Below are 24,538 nucleotides of genomic sequence, written 5' to 3' on the forward strand. Positions count from 1 at the left end.
CAGACAACATTTCACTCCCTTTTGGCAGAAAGTTTCCCGGCTGCATTCTTGGTGAAGTCAGGCTCCAAAACAGGTCTCTTCTTGTCTCCCACAGGCGTTGCTGACACGGCGTCCATGCCAGTTTTACTCTTCACTGCCGTCACAAAACTCCGAATTAGTTGCCACAAACTACACATTGAAACTGGTAGACATAACCGCACTCCCCTAGAACAACGAATATGTCGGTACTGTGATCAAGGAAGAATCGAAGATGAGAACCATTTTGTAACTATACCACAAAGAGAGAGCAGATCTTTATAATCTGATACAATCTATGTTCCCCCTCTTTATACATCTAAGCTGTACAGATAAATTTATATTTGTAATGAGCTTTAATAGACAAACCTTCTGTATTGAAACATATCTGTTCTTACCTTTTTACCATTACCAAGAAACGAGAAGAAACTGAATTTACTTGATTGTAGCTACTAGACGATGTATGTATGTAACGTTATCTATATTTTATCCTTTTACTGTGACCTGTACTTAACCCAGCGGGTATGTGTGTACAATAAAGGTCTTCATTCAGCCTTCTTCCAGTAGGAAATGAAGTGACACAGTTTGCAAACTTTTGCTATGATCGATATTGTAATTAAGATAAATTGAGGATTAGTGTCGTCTTGTTGCTGACGGTGCATTATACAGAAATGAGAGAGATATCCTCTATACTTGTATACTAGACAAGTGTTCCAGTCTTTAGACATTTAAGAAGCGAGTTGAACTAACCTATAAATAAATTAATTAATATGCATAGTTTAAGTAAGACATTACTGTAATTTTTACCCTGACTTGTACTTTAATAGCTTGTAAGAGCATAAAACGTACATTAAAAGTCTTTCATTTGGTGGCCCTCATGACTTGAAAAATGGAGAAAAAGATATGTACAAAGCAGAAGATTTCTTCATCTCTTCCTACAGCAAACGTTAGAAAACATCGCATATGTCTTAGGAAAAGATGGAAAGTTTGTCTGAAATCGTATGACCAAGCTTAAGGACGTTATATCAAGTCCTTGATGTGACCAAGGTTTGAACCTCCTTGGTATGACCTAGCCTCCTTCGCAGTCTTGTTGGGCGTCGGCGTTATTTTTTCTCTGAGCGACGCGAGTAATATGCGGCCGCGAGGGACGATTTGCTGCCGAGGGAGTTTTTGCCACGGAGAGAAGGATTCGCGCTCCAACGCTAACTCTCCACGCTAACTGATATGACTTCTTTTAACCAAGGACATTGTGTATAATGTCCTTGTTTTAACTAAGGACAGTATAATGTCCTTGTTTTAACCAAATTGATTTTAAAAGCTCCTTGTTCTATCAAGGGTCATCCACTGCTCTCCAAGCAGAGCAATAATGAATGAATGAAAGACCTTCATTGTACATTTATGCTAATCTCCAAGCAGATCTTTTGGTGGGGGTAAGACAGTACTACCAGTCTGTATTAAACCATTTCCCCACCCAAGATCTGCCTGCAGTCAAAACGTCGGTGGGGAAATGGTTACAGACTGGCCAATTTGATACTGTCTTACCCCCACCAAAAGATATGCTTGGAGATTACATTTATGCTCCAACAAGATAGTAAGTACATGTCATGAATGAAACACAACTTCTTCGTCTTTGCAAGGACGTGCCTGCCGGTAGTCTTCAAGCAGACGCCCTCTTGTGTCAAGTAGAGTTGGAAGCTACAGGTACCAAGTGTTGGGCGTCTGGTGTACGCAACAGTCTAGAGAAATGCGGTTATTCTTTCGTCTGGCAAAACGTTCAATCAATCGGCTCAAATACGCCCCAAATTATCTCAGCAATTTATCAGCGTTTAAAAGATATTCATTTCCAAACATTTCTTTCCGAAATCCACAACGATAATAAAGTTGCTAATTCAAAAAATAAACTTCGAACATACAGACTATTGAAACACTCATATAACGAAGAAGATTATCTTAAGATCGCAAATGTACGTCACAGATCTGCCATTACTAAACTAAGAATCAGTTGTCACAATTTGCGAATTGAATCAGGAAGACATAACCGCACTCCTCTAGAGCAAAGAATCTGCCAATATTGTAGTTTAGGTAAAGTAGAAGACGAGGTACATTTTATTGTGGATTGTTCCATGTATGACAGCGAAAGAAACGTTCTTTTCGATTTTGTGTCAAGCAAATACTCCCAATTTAAGTATTTGAATAGTATAGAGAAATTTATATTCCTTGTAGTCTTTAACAAACCAGCTTTAACTACTCATACAGCCAACTACATTTATAAGATTACCAGAAAGCGAGAGGAAGTTGAACGTACTTGTGTACTATAGCCGTTTTATTATCAACATTGATGATGTACTTTGTCAATATGTGACCTGTCTTTAGCCCAGTGGGGCAAAATGTACAATGAAGGTCTTCATTCATTCATTCACAATAAGGAGATGAATAAAATAGATAGCAACATGTATATTAGCTCCATGGTCTAATTCAAGGGAGCAACCTAAAATAGACAAACAGTAACTTTAAGAATTATGTAGTACTTAGAATCCTAGTATAGAACTCAAACATACATTATGTATGTATGCACCACATGTATTTTATACTGTGACAAAGCATGTATGCATTTAGCCCGTCTGGGCAAGGATATGCAATAAAGATCATTTCATTTCATTTCATTATTCATTATCTCATCCCAGCAGCAGACTGTCGGAGTTGACGAAATTAGCAAAACGGTGCAAAAGACCAAAGTAATGTGGCATGCTTTATCACATAATTGGGGCCCTTTATCAAAGATTGAACACCACGATCATTCAAAACCCTGTCACACTCTGTGCTGACACCTGGGTGACATATAGCCTTTAACAGGCTTCTGGAAGCGGCTGCAAAGAGAAGAAATTAGACCAAGGACGTTATATCACCGATGACATGCCAGGAGAGTTGGTCCGAGCTAAGTGAACAGTTTGCCGGACCAACTCCCCTGATCTCCCCTGGCATAATCTGTCTATTGGGCCAATTTATTCTCTTTCCAGTCCCTTCTCTTACCGAAGCCTGGTAGAGGCTAATTAGCACGGGACTGCCTGTACGTTGTGAAACGGACAGTGACCTCATTTTGATGTGACGTCATCCCTCCTTGTCGGTACAAAGGTAACCTTTGACACTACATTGTTGGAAAGAACACGGCTTCATTCATTGCTTCAAACAACCTAACTATAACGAGGTCTGGTCATTCAACAGACGCGTGTGAAATTTATTGGGACTATTATTACGTTTTCCATGGTTTACAGAAGAGAAGTCAAACCCTTCAGACATAGTTTTAGACATAGTTATAGTTCTAGACAGCTACCTTTATCATATTCCATTGTTCTTGTATGTTTTGTAATTTGCAATTAGCCTCCGGGCACGAACTTGCAATAAACTTTTTCATTAAATTTAACATTGAATGCCATTTTTTGTATTGTTCGTTAGATTATCTTGCATGCCGGCCGGGTTTGACACAGATCTATGAACAAGCGTACTAAAACGTCCTTGAGACAAGTTGAGTTGTCTGGTGCCCTTGTTTCCAGCCGACCTCCTTTTTCACGACAGACCAAGGACGTTACGTTCATAAGTACGTGTTTCACGGTGGGAGTTATTCAGTGACATAAACTGTACTGTAAATATAATTTTTAAACTTTGAACTAATCGAGGAACACCTGTTGCTATACGCCGAAACACTTACTAAAGTAACTGGATTTGATTATGGAATTGAATAAACTTATGCAGTGTTTTCTTACCTTGTAACGCTAAATATAATTCTATCTAATGATAGATGTATTCCAGTTGCGTGAGTTACTGTTTTTGGCGTATCTTATTACCTGGATGTCTAACCTTCACCGACGTACCTGTTGATATAGTTGAGCAATGTCACTAGGTTGCAAAATACATGTAGAAATTGTTTTATTCATTCATTCTTTAACTTTTAAAATTCTACCGGGAGTCCCAATTCTGAATCTAAACGCACTAAAAGAGTTGGAACATATTTACCCCCAGTGCTTTAAAAGATGGCTCTGCTCTAAAGCTCTGAAGCCTTGTCTAGTCTAAGAAAATATCTTTGGGAAGATATTTGAAACTGCATTCAAACTTACTGTGCAGTGTTTTCGTATTCATGATTTGGAAAAAGAAAACTAACGTTACATCATCGATGTTGAGGGATAAACTTATGCAGTGTTTCTCTTTCTGGGTAACAATAAATATTAAGTTACATAATGCGCGCCCCTTCATGATATTATAATTCTAAAAATTTCTATGTAATGATAGATGTATCAAACGACGACAAATTGAAATTGTTCAGAAAACTAGTTTAAGTAGTTACACTGTAACGTTACGACATTTCATCGCTAAAGACCGTAGTGCAAAACGTGACACAGGAAAACTTGTCAATATTTGCATAAACTGAACATGTATTAACTTGATAACTGTCTTAGGAGTTGTTTTCAAAGCTTTATGAATGTAAAAATCAAAACTAATCGAAGGTTAATGTTTGTTTTTTTCACAATAGAAAGTTGTCTCATGACATTTCGCTGATCACAAGATAGCATAGCAAATGCATGACGTCATTTGGGCTTATCAAACTCCCGCCTAAATATGTAGGTCAATGACCTTTTAACTCCGAAACAAAACTAAGGAATCCAAAGGTAAACTGTTGATTTTGAAAAACATAATTTAGCATATCTATTATATAATTGGTTTAGGAGAAAACTTTTCATATAGCTGAGTTTATTGCGAATATTCAAGGTGTTTTGTGCAACATACTTGTCACCCCTGCACATTTTATTGGAATACTCTCATAGTGTCACATGACCCAAAATGGCGGACGAAAATATTGAAGAAACGAAAATCACGAAAAACATCGGAGAATTTGAAGGCGTCGCAGTAGGATACGAGGTAAAAATCCAACTCAAACGATACTAGGGTGTTGTTGACTTGATATGAGGGCATACGCCCGGCACTGGCATGTTGACAAGTGTGGTATTTTTTACTAAACTGTAGGGGTGGGTGGGGGGCGAAACTATTTTGATGCAAGCTGTGAAAAATCCAAATGATTTTTACCACGAAACTGTTTAAACAAAATGATGGGTTGTTCGTAGGTCACGGTTTATACAGGGACTCGATATTGTCACTAGATCTACTACAGATCTTTATCATAAATATTCGACTGGCTACTTTGCTAGTGGGCTACATCCATAATTTCCAATTTTATATAACGTTAGCTGACAGTTTGACAAATATTATTTTGACATATCTGATATCTTATACTATCATAGGTACAAATGTACAAGTATAGGCCTGGTTGGGGAGCTCTAAACTAGTAATGTAGTAAGATTAATTTAAGGGGTTGTCAATAATGGCCGACAATTCGGCCGATGGACATTAACGGAAGAAGAAGAAGAAGGTTGAGAATTCCATCTATAGAAGACTTCTATGAATTTTATAGTGTCAAGAAAATAGAGGTAACTGTTAGTTCCTTGTGATTATGACTTGCATTTTTCAGAAGGAACTTTGTATTCTTGTTTCACATCCTATGAAACCCTAATTCTTCTCCTTGCAACTCTAGAACCAGTGTGTTGTTAACTTATTTTCCATTCACTCTTGATACCCAAGCATAGTACATTCCCTCGATTTAACGATTAATAAAAATGTTGATATCTCGCTTAATATTTCAGCGTCACTAACGAAAGGTAGTGGATGCTGCCTGAAATGTTCAAATGACTGTTTCCAAAATCATATCCAGAACTTTGCATGACTATTGAGTTACTGTTTTTTGACATATCTTATTACTAGTACCTGGATGTCTAACCTTCATTGACATATCTCACTTTATCTTTCAGTAGAGTACTTTTTTCAGTACTTTGTTATGCTTTCTGATGCAATATTGTGTGATTTGTACTTTGAAATTTCAGTCATTTTGCAACACAGAAGTATAAAACAAGTTGAAGGTGAAAGACTGGTTGATCTTATATGTTATACTTGGCTCTACTTCAACTGCAATTCAGCTTTATTGATGCTCTGACTTCCGTAATTATTTAAGTAGGGCTCGAAATACTTGGTGCATATGTGGCTCAGTGCAGGTAAAATTGGAGCTGTGCAGGTATTTCTGATGTCTACCTGCACCTAACCTGCACTGGTCCATGTAATGAGCATATGCAGGTTAGTGCAGGTAAAATTGGGGCTGTGCAGGTATTTCTGATGTCTACCTGCAGCTAACCTGCACTGGTCCATCTGGGTGTATGTGAATTTTTATTTTCTACATTGCAACCTAAGAAGTCTAAAAGAAATAATGACAATGGTTCCTGAACAATTTTTAGTATGATCCATTACTTTCTTCAAAGTGTGAGTGGCGCAGGTAAAATTTGTGCAGGTAATTTTCAATGTTACCTGTGTAACAGTGGGGGGGGGGGTTTATAGGCACTACCAACTGACCCGGCTGATGGGTCTAGACCTTTTCAGCCAAGCGGTTTGTGTGTCCGCGTGTGGACTGGTGCCCGGGTTTGGTCGTGGGTTCGAAGCCCGGCCCGGGACCAGTGTTTTTTTTTATCTGTTTCTACTGGCTCCTCCTGTTTCTTACACCTGCACCAGTATACAGAAACTCTAGTATTTCGAGCCCTGTTTAGGAATGTATGCCAAGGGTGGTAGTACAAATGTAGCTCAGCTAGTTGCCTTCAAGGTCCTTTACATGATGCCAGTGCAGCGGTATTTCCAAGATGACCATGGCAGGCGGAAAGCTGGGTGGCGAAGATTCAGACAAGTCTATTCACTGCGTGGTTTGCGGAAAGACCGCGACAGACACACGGGAGAGAAACAGCTTCTACGACATCTTTCATCACACTGATTCCACCGCCGGGCGCAAGCTTCACCTCCGTCTACAAGCCGTTCTTGAGGTAGCCATCAACGAGCGACGTGTGTCCTCAAAGTGGCTGTGTAAGGGGTGTTACAGGAAGGTGGAGAAGCTGGAAGCTGCAAAGGAACTAAAGAAAAAGCTTCAGTCTCTCTTTTACCACACCGACGGCTGCCACCAAGCGCCACAATTCACCAAACAAGATGGACCAGTGACCAGTTATAACCTTACGTGTTCAAGAAAGACTGGACGCATCAGTAGAAGTGCTTCCAACGCGTCCTCCCCTCCCAAAACAAACAGTGACATGACATCTTGCTCCGAGAGGCCAAGTGTAGGAGATGTTTTAAACCAGACAGACAGTAATAATGACTGTTCTGTTTGCGTTGGAGTTTGGGTGAGGCAGAGCCAACCATGGCCAGTATCGGAGCATCCGCTGTCTCAAAAACAGGTACAGGGAGACAGGAGGTCGTATTTGAAATAATGAATGTTTATATCAATGCCTGAGCTGTATTTTGAATGACAAGAGGTCAAAATAACAGAAGGTCATAAGGTCAGACACAGGAAATGGCTCTGGCCAGGTGCCGGTAGGAATGGGAGGGAATTCAGGAAGCAGAGGATTGCATGATGAACCCTCCAAGACTTAGCCTGGATGCCAGACCCATAACATTATATTGTAGGCCCCTACATTCATAGGTACTGACCTGTGTAGGCCCTGGAAATAGTCTGGCACCTAGGCTATTCAATACTTCCCAGAAGTTTGAAATGTCTGATTTTTTGTTTTTCTTATTCTGCAGGAAGTGACCTGTGTAGGCCCAGGAAACAGCCTGGCACCCAGGCTATCCAATACTTCCCAGAAGTTACTTTGAAATGCCTGATTTCTTGTTTTTTTTCAGGTGGAAACGGGAGAGGAGGTACTGGACAGACAGCTGCCTACAGTCGATGCTGAAGAAAATGGCGACTCTGGTCCAATCTTAGAGGGAACACAGGTAGTTATATTTGTTTCTCGCTACGCAAACATATTGGCATAGACATATCATAGGAAAGTTTCTGTATGAACAACTATGAAAGAGGTGCTAGTGTCACGGAAATAAAAAGAAACCTACAGTGGGCCTCACTGGAAGACAGAAGAAAAATGTCCAGACTATGCATGATGTACAAAATGACTAATAAACTGGTGGACATCCCAACTACTAAGTACCTAATACCAGCCCAGAAGAGAACAAGAAATAGCCATGCCTTCAAGTACCAGAGTTATCAACCAAGGATTGAGGTGTTCAAGAATTCATTCTTTCCAAAAACTATCGCATAGTGGAACTCACTGTCACCAAGTACAGTAGGAACATTGTCATTAGATAGCTTTGAACAATGTCTAGAGTTAGAAGATCAAGGGTAAGGTGTAACAAGTCGATCGGTTACTGTTACACCGAAAGGCGGTTATACTGGCTATACAGATACAGAAGCTGGTGTATTACGCCAAAACAGATACAGATACAGATATTAGATCACCAGGTTTCCATTCTATGTATTCTAATAATTTCTATGTATTCTATTCTAAAAGCTTTTAACAAATTTCTAGTCAGTAATAACTAAAGCTTAATTTTTAAAATAAAATCTCATCCTCCTGATTATTATGAAATTGGTCACCAGTTTATAAAACAAAGGACTTCATAACTCACATCACCCTGATTATTATCATATCTTTCCCCTTTTTTAGCTGTCATATCTTGGTCATGAGTGTGAGTCAATCCCAGAATTCCTTGGGCAGGAGTATGGCCAGATTGTGAAGAGACTGGACCTGAGTTTCAACCAGATTCGGTAGGTCTATAGTTATGTTTACTGATGTTGATGATGTATGTTTTCCTTCGGTGGCAGCGTACAAAATACCTGGATGCCCAGTTGCCCCAGGCAACCAAATTTTACTTGGGGCAACCTATTTTTGAACCTAGGTAGCCCAGTGTGCTACCTTAATTTAAGAATCCCCCCCCCCCCAAATCATGCCCACTTGGCTTGCACCACTGTATCCGGCAGATCCTTTTTAATTGTAGGTAACCGTATTAATGGCTATTACTACTAGTATCAGTTAACTAAAGGCTGTTAGAAATATTGTCAAAGGCTTATGTATGTAACATTACTTAATTCAAGGAAAGTAGTAACTTATAGGTGGAGCAACCTAAAATTCTGATGGGCAACCTAATTTTTGCCATAGGTTGCCCACAAAAAAGTATTTTGTACACCGTTCGCGCATACTGTTTTGCTTTGTTTCTTCTTTCTCTTCTTTCAAAAAGTGCAAGAAGGTCAATTTATAATGTCAGTTATGTTGAATGGATGAATAAATGAATGAATGAACTTTATTATTCCTCAACAGTTGTATAGGGTATATTCTATGGCAACAATGACAAAGCAATCAATACAATAATACTACTTTAAAAATTATGAATACAGGAATATGGACGTAAATGGAGTATATGATGTACATTGAACACTTCTGTCTGTTACAATACATTTTCTCTGAACAAGATTCTATGAATCTATGTTGTTTCTTTCTGAGTTTAGGAGCTATCTACCGTCCAAAATTCATGTCCCTAACTTGTCCAGATCATGAGATAACGACTGCATCACCATAACAATCCGCGGGGGGGGGGGGGCAAAATCCTATCATTTTTAGGTCTAAAATCCTATCAAGTCCTTAATCTCGTCAAGACCTACCCATGTACCAAATATCAGGACAATCCGTGCAAGCCTTCTCGAGTTATTGTGTTCACAGACGGACTGACAGACGCACACACACACATACACACACAAAGGCTCCCCAAAACATAACCTTCATGGCAAAGGTAAGTATTCACTTGCCTGGACAAATGTTGAACTGGGAAGGCTACCTGGTCCTAAGGCCATATCCTTGTCGTTTTTTAAAACTGTTGTATTGTTTTTTGTAAGATCTCTGCCGAAAAATCCCTTGTAGCAGGCTTCTGTCCTCTCCTTTGTTGACATCATACTTTTACGAGAGATTAAATCAAACTTAATAACCTTTCTTCTTTTAACGTTCTATAGATACTATCGGCCAATCAATCAATCACTTTTGTTTGCATAACATGTGCTGCGGATACAGGGTATTAGGCCACAACAATTTAATTTCTTGGTTAACAGATTTTTCTAGAAAAAAAAAATGGAGCGGGTGGGTGAAAAAAATAAAAATAAAAACAGGCCTAGGCATCCTATTATGGCCCAAAATGGTACGATAGGGGCCATGAAGTCAACACACCAGGCTGGTTCAAAACTTAAACAATGAATTTTGAACTTTTAATGATACCACTGCATTGAAAGATGGAATAACTGTAACAACTAGGAAGAAAAGGACTGTTTTCAACTGTTCAGGGCAAAATATGAGCATTTTGCAGTTGATCCTGAATTTTTTTTTTACAAAACAAAAAAAAATGAAGCGGGTCTTTAAAATAATCCCTATGCATTGTTAAACTTAAGTGGACCATTTTAGCTGAAATGTAAAAAAAAAAAAAATCCCTACCTACCGACACTATTTTTTTCAGGACTGAAACCGGAAACACAATATTAATTTTCGTAGGCCTTACAAGCAGTGTGTACCTTACAGTTTGTCACACTGTGATTAATGACTGGTATACATACACACATGTTACCTAAATAGCCAGTACCGTCAACTTGGTTATAATGTGTGCTTTGATGTGTTCACATTCTTTTGTCCCAGGCACGATATGTACTTTTCCCCTTGCTAAGTTCTCTACTGCTATTTTAGTTACCTCATGGTCACAATTACATGGAGGCCCGCATGCCCTTTTCCGTAGAGCGTAATTGGCCATTTTAATTCTACGTAGAGCCAAGAGAGACCGCTCTAATTCAACGTAGAGCATTAGTTGGCGCATTTTGCGTAGAGCGTATTCGCCGTAATCCGTTGTAGCCACTTGGAATTTATCAAAGTGACTAGAATATTGACTTAGAAAACTTGGCTTTCCAAGTCTTAAAAACTGCCCTTAAACTCCACCTGAAACGCCAACGTGCAAAATACCTGGTTGCCCAGTTGCCCCGGGCAACCAAATTTTACTTGGGGCAACCTATTTTTGGACCTAGGTAGCCCAGTGTGCTACCTGAATTTTAAGAACCCCCCCCTCCCCCAAAATCATGCCCAATTGGCTTGCACCACTGTATCTGGCAGACGCTTTTTAATTTTAGGTATTAATGGCTATTACTAGTATGATAGTATCAGTTAACTAAAGGCTGTTAGAAATATTGTCAAAGGCTTATGTATGTAACATTACTTGATTTGAGGAAAGTAGTAACTTATAGGTGGGGCAATCTAAATTTCTGATGGGCAACCTAATTTTTGCTGTAGGTTGCCCACTGGGCAACCTGGCTCAAAAAAGTATTTTGTACACTACTACTTGCACACAAGGTAGCCACTCCACACGTCCCTCCGCCACACCATCGCGCCCATTTTTCAAACTTATCTGGGAACCACATCTCGCCAGACCTCCTGTTCGCAGCATGACTCCGGGAGACGCGGGCAAAGTACATTAGCGGGGCCCGGGATTACCGTACGATTGATGCGAAGAGATGTCCTCTATACGGAGGTAACAGGTAGTTCAGTTACACTTACACTGTATGGGGTAGCGGCCTGACCTGGTAGGAAATGGGCCCACATAGAAGTATACAAATGGCAGCTCTGCTGGCTTTTTCTTATCATGTGTAGTAGCAATCACTCATACTCCAACACAGAAATCTCCAGGGTTACGTTAAAAGAGGGCTGGATGAATTCCCGTGAGAGTCAAATTTTTCATTATGTTGTCAGGTTATCCTAGTTGATTCTGTATCTATGTGAATGTTGAAATGACAAATTTATCTAATTTGTATAAAGCTTTGTTAATGGACTGATAATGGCTTATTCTATTGCTGGAAATTGGCCGGAATATAGTAATTAATGATGATGACGTGTGTAATTGTTTCATGTCCAAAACCTTTTTAATTATATTTTTTCATATTTTCTTCATCTTACAAAATGATCAGTGATTTAAGAATTGGAACCCTAACACTAGTAACAGATAGTGGTCAGTGTCAATTACTGATATCTACTTAATTTTTTTCGTGGTACTTTTAGATTAAATAATTTGCTTTCTTTTTTTCTCTGCCACTCTCCCTGCCACTGTGAACATATTGTTCTTTGATGATGTCCATTTTTTCTCAGGCTTCCACGAACATAAAGTGAAGTACAGTATTTGCAAATGATAGTTTTATAGATGTATGTTACATCATGCATTGTCTCTTTGATTTTACCTTTGTTTGTTTAGATTGACTTCTGCTAGAAGTTTTAATGCGGAGCAAAATGTAGTAGCACTTCATGCACTGTGTGCAAAGTTCTAGCTCATCCATAAGGCCACACCAATTTAATTTCTTGGTTAACAGATTTTTCTACAAAAATAATGGAGTGGGCGGGCGAAAAAATAAAAAATAAAAACAGGCCTAGGCATCGTATTATGGCCCAAAATGGTACAATAGGAGCCATGAAGTCAACACACCAGGCTGGTTCAAAATTTAAACAATGAACTTTTAACGATACCATTACCACTGCATTGAAAGATGGAATGACTGTAACAAGTAGTAAGAAAAGGACTGTTTTCAACTGTTCAGGGCAAAATATGAGCATTTTGCAGTTGATTCTGAATTTTTATTTTTATTTGCAAATCAGAAAAAAATGAAGCGGGCGAATCCGTTAACCAAGAAATTAAATTGGTGTGGCCTCATGCACTGTGTGCAAAGTTGTAGCTCATCCATAAGTGTATCTTGCCACCATAGCAATAAGGCTTTAGCACACTAGTGTTTCAAGTGTCAGTTCACTGCCCTTTTAACTTTGAAGTCTCCTTCTTTTGTAGCATAAGTGAGAAACTTTTTTGAAAGTTGTGACAGGTTTTAAGGTTTCAATCGAGCCATGTTACCAAATGGTGTCCTGATCATCCTACGTTCCCATTGTCCACCGTCCTTCGAGAGATCGCGGTTGTATACAGGGTTGTAAAAAATGACACCTCCTGACATTGCAATTCTATTTAGCACAAGACCTCCTTGTACCCACTGCCAATAAATCTCTGACCCCCAGCCCCAGAGGAGTTTTATGCCTTCTGCTATTTCATTTTGCATAGCCTCCGCTGTCAGGGAAAAGATTATGACCCTCCCAATATGTCACAGAGGGCACTCGAAGAACCAAAAAGAAGAAGAATAGAAAAATTGCCCGGGGAGGACCCATGGATCATGTATTGATGCCGGACCACGTTCCTGACAAAAAGTTCAATTACACACTTAAAAAGAAGTCATCAATATGGGTACTGCAGGAGCAATTAGTCATCCCAGGGCAGTCAATACTTTCTTCAAAGTGCTGTCAGATCGGGAGGTCTGATAGCTAGCCGGGTCTTCCCTCCGCAACCTTTCCCGCCACCTTTCTACCCTCCTGTCATTAGTCGCGTACCTAAGAACTCTCCCTGACCCGCCCGGATGCCTCGGCGGCCGGCTTTTGAAAAATTGAGATGTTCCGGGGCACAAAAAGATCCTCGGCGTCTGCCACAAAACACCATTTCCTGGGACGAGGAAATCGGAGGTGGAATGATGTTCGCGTACAAAGAGAGATGTTGGGATTGTATCGGGGATCTTAACCCCTTCGATGCCGCGATGTCTGAAGCAGTGTGCCGGAGAAGATTAGGGGAAAGACTGCTGTCAGTGTACGCAGAGCTTATCGACTATTATTGCTATAAGTGTAATTTGTGAGTGGAGCAGATTATTTGGAAAGCTGGCGGGCGATATAAATCATACCAACGAACAAGCTTTAATTAGTTACGGAGATAGCGAGCATGCCCGCGTTTGGGGTTGGGACGTAATGATGACGGATGATAGAGGAATCACATAAACACGGAAAATGAACCAACCAAGTATTTGGATTTCCAATTTCGCGCATTTGGAGATTATGTGAAATTGCAATAACGATAACGATCGGAGGGAATTTACATTTGTCAATTAGTCATCCAGGAAGAGGGGGGAGAAGTTTTAATACATCCGTCTACGCGGATTACGCTATATCGGAAGGAAAACGGGGTGAAGAAAGCACTTAATTGTAGAAGACAAAGACGTTTCAGATGGTCTCTTGTTTAAAGTGTCCCTTATCTCATAGAAGGGATAGGTAAATGAAATGAAAGAGTGAAAACTAGTGATGCTATCCCTTCCCAAATGCACGCGATTTAGGAAATACACAAACAGCTTGCGTTCTCATAAGATTCGATGGGGATTTTCGACGTAAAAGCGTAATTTTTCACCCGCCTTAGTTAAAAGTGTGTAGCGCTAATGAGCGGGAATTAAACCCAGTAAGAAGATATTGCTGGCAACTGTCGTGACATAAACCAGCCTGGCATGGCTGGCAAAAAGCTGTCCTTGATGGAACGCTTTCTCAAGTGGGGAAGACGTTTTCTTGAGGATAACATTACTCACTTCTTATAAGGAGAGATTCGGTGCCATTAAGAAGACGTAGAAGTACAGAAAGGGGCGCCCGTCCCGCGGTTATTTTCCCGACAGCGCGGTCCGAGAAGTAAACTTATCATAACCCCGGGGTGGGAGATTTCTCCGCTACAGGTCGGTCCATTTGGGCTGGAATCCTTTCACTGGGAGATCTGACATTTAGACAGTCTCGGCGATGAAATATTACAGTAAGCTGCATTACCAATAACAGCCACCTTCTAAAATATGGACCAGTCAAGGAAATGGCCAAGTAGTCCGAACAGGCTACTTTACATTGTCCTCCAAGGGGTAGATTTTCCAGGGAGGGTTTATCATTCTGATTACAGTCATTTCAAGTGATGAGGCCAAAGTGAATTACGACGGGGACGGGGAAAGTTCGTGCTCGGGGTGCCCAAGGATTGATGACCGGATTACCAACCTACCGGCTCGCTTCTAAATCACCCAGAAAGTGTAATGCCGGCTGAGTGCGCCGGACTGTGGCAGGGACCGGTGCTTTATCGAAAGGGTCAGGGGTTCGAGTCCCGTTCCTACTAAGGCTGGCTAAATCACCTTGTGGGATTACGAACTCTGCAACTCTAGGCTAAATCACCTGGCCAGAGTGTCCCCAAAATCTAATGAAGATGGTGGCAGAAAAGACTTTGAGTACAAGGTCAATGTTAGGAGTCAGGTCCCGTACTTTGGGGTAGAATTGCCAGAGCGACATTTGCGAAAAGTACAATGTCACTGGCTATATAGCTTTTTTGGCTGCCGAGATGTCGACACTGAAAGTGCTGTCTACAATTTGCTGCGATCCGATGAAAGAGGACAGGGATTGGAGCTGGTACTGTGATTCACGATTTTTTTTGCGGTGCTTTTATGGTCGCGGTTTTTGCAGTCACTTCTGTACCGTGAAGTTGTCTTTACCGTTAAACAATTAATTTGCCAACTTTCTTTTTTTTTCTACACCTGCCACCTCTGAACATAGTTCTGTGATCATGTCCATTTTTCTCAGACTGCAAACATTTGCTACTGTGAACATTAAGTGAACTAAAGTATTCCCCTGACTACATGTTATATGTAGTTGTTATGCCTAGGGACCGACTTGCTTGGTAACTGCAGTTTCAAAGAAAGTTGCTAGGGGGATCGATTCAAGATTGTCACTATATGGTATTGGTTAGACCTGTACATAAGTTGAATATTAGAGAGAAATGTGTGAGTGAATAAGTGAGAAAAAATAAGTAAAAAAACAAAATTTTCCAGTGTCACTGACAAAAGCTAGTGGATGCTGCCTAAAACATCTGACCGTTTCCAAAATCATATCCAGTTGCTTGAGTAACTGTTTTTTGGTGTCAGGTACTTAGTAGTTGCTACAACCACCAATTTATTTGTCGATCTCTCATTGGTCAGCTCTTAATTTCATCATGTACATTTGTATAATTGCAATGTTTGTAGCTGTTTTATTTGTCTCAAAGGAAGCTTGTTCCAAACAGCTTTGCTGACTTGCCTAGGCCTCACCAATTTAATTTCTTGGTTAACGGATTTTTCTAGAAAAATAATGGAGCGGGCGGGCGAAAAAAATAAAATAGAAACAAGAAGCCATAGGCGACAATTCTCCGTGAAGTATTATATATTGCAACAAAAAGAAGTAGCCATTGGCGACAATTCTCTGTGAAGTGTGATGAATCGAACAAAGAAAAATTGTTTAAACGCGCGTCGGCTCAGTCATCTTAAGACGCAACAACCAATCAGAGATGCGAGATGCCTACACGTGACGCGGGAAGGGCGCGCGATGCCCGAAATATTTTTGCGTCAATATTCAGCGCCGTGATTCAAGAGATTAATACCCGGAAACAATTTTTTTCTTGTTTTGAACGCATTAACATGCATTTACGCTAATCTAGTATGATTCAGGGTTACTTTTTTTTTAACCTGCCATGGCCAGATTATCTAAAGATGTGTGTATTGTGTGTACAATCTATAGAAAGAGAAATGTACATCAGGTCCGATCATCCGATTTTCACGTTTCGGTTTTTTGGACTCGGTTCATGAACGTATTTTGGTTTGGCTCCTGGAATGTGCAAAAAAATGACTCCCGGGACTGTCTACAGGGAACACTCGCACATTCGCGGTGTATCAGGACAGCGCGACTGGTCGTCATTAGCGCAGTAACAGTTGCATAAACGGACGAAACCATTTCAAAGAAATGGGGATGTTTCGAAAATAAGCATTTACTCCAATATCAAAACAGCTACGGTAAAAATAAAAAGACGTGCATCATCCCGGACATAATGCAACACCACATGCGAAATTACACAGAAATGCGACGTACGGAAGAATGCGTTTTGGCTGCGAACATCTTCCAAAAAACTTGGCATCTCTTAACCATGGGCAAAAACATCTGGAACCACTTATAAAAACCACCCCGTATCTGCATGAACTTTTTTGAACCCCACTGCTATTCCAAACAACGCGTTTTTCTGGACCATTCCAATTCGCCTCGTAATTGTAGGGGTGCGTCTGCGATATTACATTGACCGCGAAAGCAGCAACGGCAAAAATACACATTCGTGCATCAACACGGGCATGCCCGCAGACGGCGTATAAAATTGCGTGCCGATTACACAAAGAGAACCCAGTGTTTTGACTGCGAACATGAAAAATCAGCCGATTACAACACTCCGTCCGGAGGTCCTGACCTCCTTCACGGAGTAATAAAAACAGGCCTAGGCATCCTAGTATGCCCAAATGGTATGATAGGAGCCATGAAGCCAACACACCGGGCTGGTTCAAAATTTAAACAATGAATTTTGAACTTTTAATGATACCACTGCATTGAAAGAAGGAATAACTGTAACAACTAGGAAGAAAAGGACTGTTTTCAACTGTTCAGGGCAAAATATGAGCATTTTGCAGTTGATTCTGAATTTTTTTTTTTGCAAATCAGAAAAAAATGAAGCGGGTGAATCTGTTGACCAAAAAATTGAATTGGTGTGGCCCTCGTCAGAAATGATTGTTGGTGTTGTATTGACATGGGCTATTTATGAAGGCTGGCATCTCCTCTGTCAGTGCTAATCTTGAAGAATGAGCAGCTTGATTTTTCTCCCTGTTCAACAATACATATTGCACAGGTTGCTGCTACCTCACAAATGAGGCAATACATCTCTCAGGGGCACCAAGTCTTGTGCTCAATAGTAGTTAGGCCACGAATAGAAGATGTAGTTTTTATGTGACACCAAGCTTCCTGTCACATACATTTGTACATGTATGTCGTTTGCAGTGTTCTAGCCAGTGTCTGTCTGTTATTTGACTGAATTTTTCTGCTCTTGATAGACCAAAATTTCACCCAGTCTGTTATCTATGATGGGCAAAAATTGGTGTGTAAAGATATGGAAAGAGATGACATTATACTAAGCTTTATATTGTTCCAGAGGGTTAAGACCCCCTACTTCTGCTTAGCCTGGGTACCAGACTGTTGATAGGCCTACTCCTTAGCCTACATTTGGTGCCAGATTGTTGCCACTGGGCAAGTATACAGACTAGCTCCTTAGCCTGGATGCCAGACTGTTGCCAGGGTCAATATACAGGCCTGCTCCTTAGCCTGGGTGCCAGACTGTTGCCAGGGCCTATATACAGGCCTGCTCCTTAGCCTGGGTGCCAGACTGTTGCAAGGGTCAATATACAGGCCTGGTCTTTAGCCTGGTTGCCAGACTTGACACTGACAGAGCAATTGTACAGACTTGCTCCTTAGCCTGGGTGCCAGACTGTTGCCAGGGCCATTATACAGGCCTGCTCCTTAGCCTGGGTGCCAAACTGTTGCCAGGGCAAGTATACAGACTAGCTCTTTATAATTAGCCTGGGTGCCAGACTGTTGCCAGGGTTAGTATTAGGCCAACTCCTAAAGTTGCCTAAAGTTTAAACATGTAACTACCAACACAGGTGAGCTTTCATGATAGGAAAAGAAGTGTATAATACCCATTTTCAAACTTAATTTCCCAGAAAAACTAACTTCTCAGAAAAGAAAACCTGCAAAATTTACAAATTTGCAATTTTTCCTTCACTGTGTTCCATGCATCCTCATTTGTGATTTAGTCGTCTTGTATTTGTTACCCCCCACCCCCTTCCCAAAGATATTTTTAATGGATGCCCAGTGCCAGGAAAGTGGAGCCATCACGGCTTGGTTAGCTGTGACAGTGAGGAATGGGTACTGTCAGGAGCTTGCGTGTTTCAGTATAGATCGCATCGTGTACGTTTTCAACTTGAAAGGCCATCCAGAAAGCAGCTGATTTGTGCTTGTCAGCGGCCGACCGGTACCATTTTATCAACCCCTGTCCACCGTACCCCCCTCCCCTCTAACTTGTATTGCTCGTGTGTAGTGCTGTGTACATGTACCTAAACCTAAACCCACATTTAGGTTCAGGTCCGGATTCAAGTCCAGAGGTGTAGGTTTAGTTCCAGACTTGTACAAGTCCGGACCTAAACCCATGGCATATACAAAATTGCATGTTGGCAACCTTGCAGTGTTGTTTGGGCAAATTTTGGTAATAAGTCCGGACTCGGTTCTTGACTTTTAGGTTTTTTTGGACTTGAACCTAAACATTCTTACAAGTCCAGATCCAAGTCCAGTGAACCGGTACGCAGCACTACTTGCGTGTGTCCGTGTTCTAGCCAGCACCCGTTTTCTGTCAGTGTTCGAAATACCTGTCTGCAGTCTGCAATCTGCAGATAGATTTTCAAGATTGCAGAAGAAAAATTTATACAATCTGCAATTTTGCAGCAGGAAAAATTGGCACTTGGGATTTGGTGCTCTTGGCCCCAAGGACAGACAACACTTTTAAAGCTCCTGTTTTGAAACAACAGGAGCTTCTTCACTAATTTACATCAACCTTGTCTTGACTTGTCTATCTTTTGTTTCCTTTTGGACTTCCAAATATTTGTCTTCACTAATTTGCATATCAATCAATAGTTCATGCTTATAAACTTGCAAGATTGTAGTATAGAGGCTTGTGTATTTGCAGAAAGTATTTCCAAATTGCAGAACAAAATTTTGGCTCTTCTGCAATATTGCAGAGCGCTGAAAAAAAGTATTTCGACCACTGTCTGTCAATTCCAGAAACTTTGTGACGTGTGACGGAATAATTTTTAAACCCATCTGTTTAACCTTGTTTTTTTTTAACATTCCAACATCTAATCACAAGACATGGTGACGGCACACTCAAGTTTTTTAAACTTATATTAAAGCCGCCACCAACACAGGGGACAATACAATACTCATTTTCACCTGAGTCTAGTGGGGAAAGTCGTGTAAAGTGCCTTTCCCAAGGGCACAAGATCGGTGGCATGTCAGGACTCGAACCCGGGACCTCTTGATTCCGAGTCGCGTAACAACCCCACAACCATGTTAACCTTGTTGGACAAAACCGACAAAAATCTTTGGTAAAAATATAAGAAAAACATCCAAAGGACCACCAACAACCACTCTCAACCCTATGATTTGCCTCTTAAAATGTGGTAAATTGCATTTTTAAAGGCTTGAAAATTCAAAATTTGCCCCTGGACGTAGCCTCCATAGCATGCAAAAAACTTTTTGGGGCGTTTTGGGGTCTTCAGGGTCTTTGGGAGCTTTTATGTGCTAATTTCTGATTGCATATAGACAACATAGCTGGCCCCGAACTGGGCTGATCAGAAAGCAGCCGAAGACCACCAAACCCCCAGTTCTATAAGCCTGCTATGGAGGCTACCCCGGACCCCCCTACATTGTCAGCAATCACCCCCTGACGGAAAAAAAAAATTCGAGCTGGCTTGAACCCCGATTTCTGACCCGCAGATAGACTCCAGAACTAGTAATCAATTCACAGAAACTTTCTAGTTGGCGCTTATGATTGGAAATTTCCGTTCGTCATTGGTGACAGTGTTTAATGCCTGCAATATTACCACATGTCCTCGTTATAAGGGGAACGCAAATGAGATAATATGTACCTATCCTGTTTGAAAAATGGGGCAGGCTCTCCCTTCATTTGTCAAAATTAGTTGAGGACTGTAACCCTTGGAGTCTGCCGCAGCAGGCTGTATTGATGCGCTGTGAATGGAATATTCTGTCTGTAACTTGGCTCTGATTATATTTCACTACATGAATGGGTGAAGAGAATTGATATGCCTCATGCAGGGTGGATGTGTTGGCGATCATTTGTCAAAATTAGACAAGCAATGTTGCCTGATATTTCATTATCAACAGTTAGATGCGCAGTCTATTGTTGATATTGAAATATTGGATCATACTTTGTGCAACATTTGGCTGGTTTTAAGTGGAGTTATGAAGATAAGATTTCGCAGTGTCTCATTTTTGGTAATATCATTTTCATACCTTTAAAATCTAACCAAAGATATGTATGTATGTACGTTGTCCAGTATTTAAATTCAGCATTGGATTAAAGTCATTTTGTCTTGTGGACTTGGTAACTTTTCCAAGGTAAAATGGTGTTAATTACCTTAGAGGTACAGTTTATATCACTAATTAACGACACAGCTTGTAGTTTTTCCCTGCTGAAATATTGAAATATTTATATATGCCTTTACATACATTGTACTTTTATTCACTGACAAGTTGTAAGGTGTCAGTAATTTCAGTTACACTTTACGGAATAAGCATATTTTTGTAATCTTATGTAATTATTAAAAATTGTTAAAAAATTATGTAATATACTATATTGTTACTATGTCTTGGAGGCAAGTGCGAGATAGTTCTTTTCTTTGTATTGTACGCCAGTCTTGACTTTTTGATAGTGCATAAAGTCTTTTACTCATAATATTACCCATAGATAACCTACATGTTTCCAACAAAATAAAAATAAAGTTGAAAACTGCTCCATTATGTAACATTTGGACGTTAAAAAAAGGAAATTTTCTGGTAATTCCTTTTCAAAGTACTCAAAGTAAGTTGAATCAACCTGCGGCTAGACCAATGTAAACTCTATAAAAGTGCCATTCAGGAAGTGGAGGTGCTAAAATATGAATATGAGTGTGTTTAAAAGTTGTCAGTCATTTTTGTTTACATTTTAGTACAATCTCATGTGGGTTGTTTAAGCGCCAAGTCGCCAACCATAAATATAAGAAATGTGAGATAGCTGCTCCAATATGTTGAAAAGTGGAAGTAAATTACAATCACATTAATTTTTTTCCCAATTACGATATTTCAATTTTTAGTGCAACAATGTTACATATTGCCCCTTTGATACCATGTGGCTCCTCCTACGTGTATTATGCTAGTATTGATTCTAATCAATCACTATTATAGCCATTCAGCCTCGGCAATTTATCCTGTACGTGACCTTTTCTGGAAATGACATTATGATAGGTGACCAATTACCATAATAACATTATGCAAATCTGTCACAATTAGAAATGCATCATTAACATCTAATTCAAAGAAAAAAAACGCCTACGGAGAGGACAAAGAGAAAATATTTCAAGTATTTCAAAATGTTTCAAAGTTGCTCAATGCAGTTTTAGGGCATGAATACCAGTTTTTTCAAAGTCAATATTCTAGTAACTTATCTACGTACTAAAGTGAAACAACACTATTCCAAATGTATGTCAATATACATGGAGCAAAAGTAAACAAAAATTGTGATGGAAAACGAACATTTCATTTTTTTTACTGGTAAAATCCTGGACTGATTTTTAGGCTACCTCCCAAAAAAAAGGACCCATCTTGGGGCTTGTTTCTGAAAGTATGACATTCTGTTGCTAATGTGCACTGCTAAGGCCACACCAATTTAGTTTGTTGTTTCTCAGATTTTTCAGAAAAAATCTGAAGCGACAGGGCGAAAAAAAACAACAGGTCTAGGCATTCTATTATAGCCCCAAATGCTACGATGGGAGCCTAGAAGTCAACACAAAAGGCTGGATTAATATTCAAACAATGAATTTTGAACTTTTACTCAAAAAACTGCATTGATAGATGGAAAAACTGTAGGAACTAGAAAGAAAAAGACTTTCTTCAACTGTTGGGGGCTGAATATGAGCATTTTTAGTTGATTCAGAACCAGAATTTTTTTTGCAAATCAGAAAAAAATGAAGAGGCAAATCTGATAACCAACAAATTAAATCGGTGTGGCCTAAGCACCTTAAGGGTATGAAATTCTGTTGCTAATGTGCACTGCTAATGTGGGGAAGTATAAAATTGCAAAGTTTTTTTTTCCCCGATGTGCCCTGTGAACACACCTGTGTTATTGCTGTTACTGCGGGAACTCAATTTCATGCTAATGACTTCGTCAATCGCTAGAAATTGACGAACTGCTAGAAATTGACACTTCCCGTCTGCGTTGATGAAGAATCATCGTCTTCGTTTGATTGTCCCTTTCTTATTAGATCCCTGTAAGCAAGGTGGCAAGGTGGTAGATAGTGGTTAGGGTTTTTGGAGTCAGAGTCTGAAGTCACAGGCCTCAGTGTTGTGTCCTTGGAAGTTCGAAAAGACAGTTTACTCAGGTGAAAATGAGTACCAAGCTTCAGTTAAAGCTGCATTATGTAATTACAGTATTTGCATGATACAAAAAGTCAATTATCTGGTCATTTCTTTACAAAGTAACCCTACTTTATTGCAAATAAGTGAAATTCAGGAAGGGGAGATGCCAAAATATGATGCTATACAAGTTTTTTTTTAAACCTGAAAACACGGCTGTCAGCCATGATTGTTTACTTTCTGCTAGTTTATGGTGGCACCACAAACTGAGTGCACTGTGCTCCCAGTTCCCCCAGCCAGGCTAAGACAGGCAACAGAGTTCCCACCTCAGTTCTGCCCCATCCTTCAGTACATGTATGTTTAAAAGTTGGAAATACATGTTTGTTTACATTCTGCTAGTTTGTGGTGACACCACAAATTGAGTGCACTGTGCTCCCAGTGTTCCCCCAGCCAGGCTAAGACAGGCAACAGAGTTCCCACCTCAGTTCTGCCCCATCCTTGAGTACTAGTACTGTGTTTAAAAGCTGGAAACACAGCTATCACCCACATTTGTTTACATTCTGCTATTTTGTGGTGGCACCACAAATTGAGTGCGCTGTTCTCCCAGTTCCCCCAGCCAGGCTAAGACAGGCAACAGAGTTCCCACCTCAGTTCTGCCCCATCCTTCAGTACATATGTTTAAAAGCTGGAAATACGGCTGTCGCCATGTTTGTTTACATTCTGCTAGTTTATGGTGGCACCACAAATTGAGTGCACCGTGCTCCCAGTGTTCCCCCAGCCAGGATAAGACAGGCAACAGAGTTCCCACCTCAGTTCTGCCCCATCAGATCCCAGCTTCCCAAGATGAATGTTGATTGACTTGTGGCCTCCCGGGATCCATCCGTAATCACCTACCTGTTCAACCCTACACTAATATATGGTCCTTTAAACAATGATAGATTGAGCCGGGTGATTAATTACTCCTTCATTAAAAACTTGCTTAATCAAGCGCTCATCAATCTGGAGGGATAGTGATGGATTTGCAGGTGATGAAGGGGAGTTGTGGTAGGGGGGATTACACATGACAGTGCCAGGTGGCTTCATTTGCACCCAGATCCCACACACTCCCTCTAGACCAGTCAGCAAACTTGTCTTCAGCTCACAACAACAGTTGCAGATTTAAGCCTAGTCTGTTAGAATTGTGTGTACTGTAATTCTTGATCAGGGTACTTTTATGTTCATTGTTTTCACAAATGACACCAAAAAAAGTCCATAAAATACATACAAATATTGGAAGTATACATACAATATAGTCACTTGAAGTTTGTTCCAATCATGATGACTGAGAAATTGAGCTTGTACGGCCTTCTAAAAGTGAATTTTTGGAGACTCTAGCAAGCTTGCCAATTGCCCACTTCGGGCATCTCTATTTGCATCTCTGTGTTTTATTTTTACATTTTCTGTGCTTTTTCCTGAGCTGACATCACTGGATGACATCAGCTCAGGAAAAAATACAGACATGCAAAAATAAAATATAGATATACAAATTGCCTGCCAGAACTGGCTTGTGCTGACTTTTCCAAGGCAGGGCATTAGAATTTCGAATGTAACAGGAGAACCGTGCATACAAATGTATTTATTGTAAATATGCCAGCCAGGTAATATGCAGATAGCCAGGTAATACTACATGTAGTTATGTCAATTACAATCAGCTAAGGCCACAC

General features: G+C 40.3%; 1 protein-coding gene across 2 annotated transcripts in view; it reads left to right on the forward strand.

The window, feature by feature from the left end:
• Positions 1–4,831: 4,831 nt before the first annotated feature.
• Positions 4,832–24,538, forward strand: part of LOC109485422 (leucine-rich repeat-containing protein C10orf11 homolog) — a 76,946-nt gene continuing 57,239 nt past the window's right edge. For both annotated transcript variants that reach the window (XM_019789025.1, XM_019789026.1), the window contains exons 1-3: positions 4,832–4,926; positions 7,771–7,863; positions 8,592–8,692. In XM_019789025.1, coding sequence (XP_019644584.1) covers positions 4,849–4,926; positions 7,771–7,863; positions 8,592–8,692 — 272 coding nt within the window. In that variant the 5' untranslated portion in view covers positions 4,832–4,848. The remainder of the gene's footprint in view (positions 4,927–7,770; positions 7,864–8,591; positions 8,693–24,538) is intronic.

Source organism: Branchiostoma belcheri, unplaced genomic scaffold (genome assembly GCF_001625305.1).
Source record: "Branchiostoma belcheri isolate BF01 breed outbred unplaced genomic scaffold, Haploidv18h27 scaffold75, whole genome shotgun sequence".
In the NCBI taxonomy this organism is placed as follows: Eukaryota; Metazoa; Chordata; class Leptocardii; order Amphioxiformes; family Branchiostomatidae; genus Branchiostoma; species Branchiostoma belcheri.